Raw genomic sequence first — 7,071 nt, forward strand, 5'->3', positions numbered from 1 at the left:
GGCGCTGTGCTTCTCGATAAGGGACCTCATGTTTTACGTGATTGGTGAGTCCAAGATCAACTGTTGGGTGGTTAATATTTTCTAGGGAGGAACTTATTCTCTTCTTTCTTATCGTCTAAATATTTACCACGAGGTGATTCAAATTAGGTTTGTGTAGCGTTAAGTTTTGGCAAAACATTTTTTTTTGCCCTAACATAGCAACATATTTCACAACCAAATTGACATATTTGTTAACGTTCTATATCTTTTTGCCCTCTCGTGTCAGGTGGAATTACTGTTTCCATCATAGCGTTTTTCTTCACCATCAAGTTCCTGTGTGAGCTTGCGGCAAGGATTGTTAGCTTCCTGCAGAATGAGGATCCAGGACGAAGAGGGGACCGCAGCATCTACGACTATGTCCGAGGCAACTACCTGGACCCACGTTCCTGCAAGGTGTCATGGGACTGGAAAGAACCGCAGGAAGTGGGGCAAACGATGACCTTTAGAGTTCAGGTGATGGTAGATTTCAAATGTGTTAAGTGTAAACTGTGGAGTTGACAAAAAACAGTGTTTTTGAGAATAATTGTTCAGGAAAAAATGTTTTCCAAAATTGCTGTGCGTATTCTCTAATTAAATATGCACGTTTTTACTTGTGTCTTAGCTTTTCTACAAGAATGGTCAACCTTTCCCAGCCCATCGGCCTGTGGGTTTGAGGGTCAACATCACCCACATTGAACTGGCCCTGGACATCCCTGTCACACAAGAGGTTCTGCAAGAACCGGAGTCCAACGTTGTCAAAGTTGCCTTTACAGTACGCAAAGCTGGACGCTATGAGGTTGCTGTCAAGCTGGGCGGCCTCAATGTGGCTTACAGTCCTTATTACAAGATATTTCAGCCAGGTGCAAGTGTGGCATATTTAAAAAAAAATAGATAATTCTTTTAAAATATTTAGTTTGAATAAAAATAATCTGCATTTCTTTTTCTCGTCAGGTACCGTTGTTCCATCCAAAACAAAGATAGCCTACCATTTTTCCACCCTGGTCCTAACAAATGGCCAGCAGCACACGCTGCAAATTGAACCCAGGGACGAGTACGGAAACCCCACCAGTAACTCCACTTCTCTCACAGATGAAGCCAACTACAGCGTGCATGTGCACTCTGTAAGCAGAACCAGCCATTTGTTTTTACTAACATCATTTAATGTTTTTCTTGGTTATGACTAAAAACAAACCCTCAGCATCTTTTTTTAAATTCCTTTGTTGATTCATTTGTGATTTTACAGTTGGTTGAAATTCATTTTTTTCTGATTTTCAGCTAGGCACTGTGGATGATGACAGTCTTGAGGGTTTCTACAGTAAGTCCGTTTCGCTCAACAAGCAGCAGTGCCAGGTTCTGCTGAGACTGACTCTGAGGAAGACGGGCTGCTTCAGGGCTCGCATCTCCTACAAGGATCAGCCGCTTAGCAACGGGGAATTCGACATAATTGTTCTCAGTGGTGAGCAACGTTCAGATGTTGAATGACATGTGGTACTTTAGAAGACAGTTAGCCTTTTCAAAGCTAATGTCACAATTGTTGTTGCACATTGCAGAGAATGAAAAAACTTGTGTGGAGAAGAACGTGTCCACTCCAGGCATAAGCATCTACTTCGAGGCATACCTTTACAGCAGCGGGAACTACAGCAGTTCATCGTGGCAGTTACCAGCGTCCTCTCTGTTGACTCCTCAGAGGAGGCCTTCCATGGGGGAGGAAGACGAGGAGCATGACTCTCCTGTGGAGGGGCAACCAGAGAAGGTGAAGAAACCAAAAAAGGTCTACTGTTACATATCGCCAAAGGTAAGTAGAGGCTGAGTGGTTAGAATGACTTTTTGTTTTTTTCTTCAACTTCAACTTTTCTTTGAGATTTTAAGCAGATAAACGGTATGTCTTTAAAGATTGTAGTAATTATTTGAATTTTGTCAAACAGCAACTATCTGTTAAGGAGTTCTACCTGAAAATTATTCCATGGCGCCTTTTTACATTTCGGGTTTGTCCGGGAACGAAGGTGTGTAACAGTTTTGGTGAAAGTGCCATTCATTACTTGGGTTTTCAGCTCATCATAACCTCTTTTTACAGTTTACCTACTATGGTCCAGACCCAGTTCATAGGTACTTAACTCTTGTGGTGGATGATGGGATACAACCTCCTGTGGAGCTCAGCTGCAAAGACAGAAACATCATGGCGGCCACCTTCATTCGCTTCCTGCACAAAAACATAGGTTTGTTTCCCTTTGATGAGGGTATTATTGAAGTCGTCCAGTTTACCTCACAGTATAATTGGATGCTCTTGGTTTTAGGTGGCTCTGAAACTTTTCAAGATAAAGTGAACTTCTTTCAACGTGAACTCAGGCACATTCACTCTAAGAAACCTCGTACCAAAACCTGCCTAAAAATCTCCCGGCATGCCATTCTGGATTCAGTGAGTACTGCTGCTTTGACACATTTAGCACTTTTTATGAGTTGTGTTTGCAAATAGACATCAAATTCTTATATTATTGTGAGCCCTGGGATAATGTTGACTCTTTTCAGTCATTAAAGGCCACCAGGAACTTCTCAGTGTCAGACTGGAGTAAGAACTTTGAGGTTGTGTTTCAGGATGAAGAAGGTAAAAAATATATAAATTACTCAAGTTTTGAGCTCTACAGAAGCCTTAAACTCATGCACCAAGCATTGTGCTTGTTTTTGGTATCCCTTTGCAGCTCTTGACTGGGGTGGACCTCGCAGGGAGTGGTTTGAGTTAATCTGTAAGACTCTATTTGACACGTCCAACCAGTTGTTCACTCGCTTCAGTGACAATAACCAGGGCCTTGTGAGTAATTTTTATGTTTTTTAGTCATTTTCACATTCGGTCCTCATGATCCAAATACATAAAAAAAAACTGAGGAAGCTTGCTTCATTTGCCCAGGTTCACCCAAATCCTGACCGACCGCCTCACTTGCGCTTGAAGATGTATGAGTTTGCAGGTCGCATCGTGGGAAAGTGTTTGTACGAGTCTGCTCTGGGTGGAGCCTACAAGCAGCTGGTCCGAGCTCGCTTTACCCGCTCCTTCTTAGCTCAGCTCATTGGTCTTAGGATGAACTACAAGGTATGGAAATCCTAAAATTAGCAAGGTTTTGTTATTGTTTATCGTCTTCCGTCATCGGTTCTGTCTCATTTTTTAAACATACTTCATAAAGCCTGGAAACGTAATCGGGTCCTCTGGATTATTTATGGAAATCCAGCCAACACGTATCGCTGTTTATCTAACTTAGAACAAATTCAAAAAGCCCACCCAATTATCTTTTATCCTTTCTCCCCAAGAAGATGAATACTGTGCTTATTGAAAAAAGTCATTTTTACTGTTTTTCGTTTTGTTTTCCACACAATAAGTACTTTGAGACGGATGACCAGGAGTTCTACAAAACTAAAGTCTGCTTCATCCTAAACAATGACGTGAGCGAGATGGACCTGGTCTTTGCTGAGGAGAAGTACAACAAGTCAGGACAGCTGGAGAAGGTGACGCAACAACTTGGAAAGAACCCACCTCTTTAATCTGTAAAGCTATTTCATCATGAATAGTGGTAATAAATCATGCAAAACGAACCATACTGCCTGTTTGGCAGCCATTTTGTTTTTCCCTAAAAGAGAACGACACCAGTAGGTTTGCGTGGTAGTAGCTGCTTTGTGCTTTCTTCCTCTTGAAACAAAGCGTAGCTGTTTGACATTAAATATGGTCCTGGATCAAACTCTATCCTGCCTCATGTTCTCCTGCAGGTGGTGGAGGTAACTGCAGGGGGAGCTCAGATTGCTGTTACCAATGACAATAAGGTGCATTATCTCAACCTACTGGCACAGTACAGACTGGCCAGCCAGGTGCGGGATGAGGTGGAACATTTCCTGAAAGGTAAGAAGACAAACACGGATGCAGGCTGCTGTTGTGTGCATGCCGTTAATATGACTTTTCTAATCAACTGCAGGATTGAACGAACTGGTTCCAGAAAACCTGCTGGCCATATTCGATGAGAACGAGTTGGAGGTACGTGCGTTGCTGGTTACAAAACAAATCCCAGAAATCTTTAAATGATCACTGGCTAATCATGTATGTTTTCTTTTTACTCCTCATTAGTTGCTGATGTGCGGCACTGGCGATATAAATGTGCAGGACTTCAAAGCCCATGCTGTGATTGTCGGAGGTTCCTGGCATTTCAGAGAGAAAGTAGGAAAATGTTCTTGTATCATCTTCTACAAGCGAAGAGCTATCTGTACATTGATTTTATCTTCTTCTCTTTTTTTTTTCTAACCACAGGTGATGAAGTGGTTCTGGGCAGTGGTGTCCAGTTTCACCCAGGAAGAGCTGGCACGTCTGCTGCAGTTTACCACTGGCTCCTCTCAGCTTCCGCCTGGAGGATTCAACACTCTTTGTCCCTCTTTTCAGATCATTGCCGCCCCCACACACAGCACTTTGCCCACTGCACACACGTGGTAAGCAGAGGCAGATACAAAGATCCAATTTTAGTACAGTAGTCCCTCGCTACTTTGCGGTTCATTTATCGTGGACTCGCTCTATCTCGGTTTTTCAAAATAAGATTGGACATGACTCGCAGTTTGGCTGATTGATGGATGAGCCGCACGATAAGGCGTGGAATTTTTATTTAAAATACAATATTTTAAATTATTTAGCACCTGCTGCACCTTTGTGCAGCCCACACTGCAGGATAAACTTCCTGCTGCAGCTGATCAGCTGTTCTCCGTGCAGAGCAGAGAAGTGGGCGTGGTCAAGAACGCTCGCAGTTGGCAAAGAGAAGCAGGGAGCTGAACTCACAGCATTATGTGCTCTTTTAGAGCGTTTAAAATAAAGGGTTCAAAACACCTTTATTTATATATACATATATATATATATATATAAACTACTATTTACTATTTGTACTATAATTCGTACTTTGCAGTTTTTCACTTATCGCGGGTCTTCAGGGTACTGATCCCCCGTGATAAACGAGGGACTACTGTATATAGATTGTTACTGAACCATCTCTGTGGTATTTGTTTAGTAAATGTTTCCTTTAAGAGCTCGTTGTCACGCGTCTGGTTGTAGTTGTAAGTTTAGGTTGAAACAAACAAAACAAAATAAATTAATTGTAATTTCTTCAGTGCTTGTTGTTTTGAGAAAAAGTAAAGAAGCAGCCTTCGTAAATAATCAAGTCACTACAGAGTTCTTACAGAGCTTTGAGAAATGCTTTCTATATAATGATATAAATTAGCTAACTATCACTCTGTGTCTAGTTTTAACCAGCTGTGCCTCCCTACGTACGACTCCTACGAGGAGCTGCACAAGATGCTAAAGCTGGCCATCAGCGAGGGCAGCGAGGGCTTCGGCATGCTTTGACTCCTCCATCACTGTGGTTCCACACGCACACGTGAAGACCAGCACTGCTCCACTGCCCTGGTTTCCTGCTCTCATCACCATGGAACGACCCCAACACCCTGGCTCTCACTGTATATTCTCCTTTTGGAGGAGAGAAGCGTTCAGGAAGTCCCAGAAGACTGGAATTTATTCATATGAACCCTAATGCTACTGTATATAAGTATAATCTCATTTTTGTTAAAGAACAACAACAAAAAAACAAAAAGGCAGCACCGGAGGTAGTTTTATTTCTGAACGCAAAGTTTCTTCAGCTTCATAAGTTCAAGAAACGAGTAAGGCTTGAACAGAGGCCTTAGAGTGGCATTAACACGGCTGCAAACAGAGGAATGATAAAAGTGCAACAGCCTCCGTGTGATGTGGGTGACACATGCATCTGCAGCACTTTGGCCTTAATCGATCAGGGACTGTGTGCATGTAAATATATGATCTCGTTCTTTTAACTCGACACATGTACAAACTGATGTGTATACATAAGTTTTCCTCTTTTTGTTGTGACGTTTAAAAAGGGATTGATTTAATTGCTGCACGTTTGCGAGGTTAAGTATTAATGTTTCTGAGTTCGAGAGGGTTTTAAAAGAGGCCAAGCAATTTCTGCCATCTGTTTCTAATTTATTGATCAATATTTTGTTTTATGGTTTAATATTTTTGTGTTTTATGACCTGCCTTATTCATGCCCTTTGCCTCCGATTGTAACTAAAGTTCTTAAGAGGGAACAGACAAGAATAATAGAAACTAATTCCTTTTGTATATGCTGTGGGTGAGCATTGGATTCTGGACGAACCCATATTAAACCAACATTTTGTCATATATTTTTGTATTTTTCATCTCAGCCTTATATGGGTTTACCTCAGGAGCTCCTTTCCCACCTATGCATCCTCTTGACACCCAGATGTTTTCATCCTTGTGTATGAGAACACACACACACCGTTTGCTCATGGATGCCTCCTTTTCATGACCGTTCAACCTTTAGCCACTTGTAAGCGGATGGAAAGTATTGCATTTTTGGAAAAATATAATTTTTTGTCTTTATTATCTATTGTAAGCTATTTATTTTTAATGTTTGAAGGGTTGTCTGCATCCTGAGCCAACAGATGTTTCCTTTTTTTTGTGCATAATTGTTGGAATTACTTTGCTGTTCAAGCGTTTACATGAGTTTTAGCCATTTTGTAATAACGTGCTGTCGAAGTATTTGTATAGCATTAATCCAGTAAAAGTGATTAACCTTGAAGTAAGAAAGAAACTGGTATTGGGTGATGTTTCTTCATTGCTGGATTATTTTTGTTTGTTCAAATTCACCACAAATTCTGCTTGTTAGCACAAGATTCAGCTTGTTGGGTGGCACATCACATTGGGTTTTGCAGGTCTTTTGCAGTGTTTATAGGTTTATAAAATTTTAACTTGTGTGGGTTGTTCATTGTTCACTTGATACAATAAGAACACTAAAATTGTTTCAGATTCTTATGATTAAAGTTCATCCGGGGAAATTTCAGTTCCTGAACCAGCAGTTGGGATCACTTTTCGATAGAAAGGCATTTTACACAGAACATGACCATTCGGTTCAAATTCTTCTTCTTATTATTATTATTGTTTTTCCCATTTTTTTTATTTTAAATGGATTTCTGGGTTATACAGCCTGAGAGGGATTTTTAACATTG

General features: G+C 41.0%; 1 protein-coding gene across 1 annotated transcript; it reads left to right on the forward strand.

Annotated features, from left to right (window-relative positions):
• On the forward strand, window positions 1-5,976 carry arel1 (apoptosis resistant E3 ubiquitin protein ligase 1). Its single transcript, XM_037695433.1, has 18 exons — window positions 1-44; window positions 266-492; window positions 641-878; window positions 970-1,139; window positions 1,294-1,474; window positions 1,569-1,813; window positions 1,944-2,021; window positions 2,093-2,234; window positions 2,313-2,434; window positions 2,545-2,620; window positions 2,715-2,824; window positions 2,921-3,100; window positions 3,385-3,510; window positions 3,769-3,898; window positions 3,972-4,030; window positions 4,121-4,210; window positions 4,301-4,476; window positions 5,275-5,976. The coding sequence occupies exons 1-18, from the start codon at window positions 29-31 to the stop codon at window positions 5,375-5,377; spliced, it is 2,469 nt and encodes an 822-aa protein (XP_037551361.1). The 5' UTR covers window positions 1-28; the 3' UTR covers window positions 5,378-5,976.
• Window positions 5,977-7,071: the final 1,095 nt, after the last annotated feature.

The sequence above is a fragment of the Nematolebias whitei genome, chromosome 21, assembly GCF_014905685.2.
Source record: "Nematolebias whitei isolate Nwh7 chromosome 21, NemWhi1, whole genome shotgun sequence".
In the NCBI taxonomy this organism is placed as follows: Eukaryota; Metazoa; Chordata; class Actinopteri; order Cyprinodontiformes; family Rivulidae; genus Nematolebias; species Nematolebias whitei.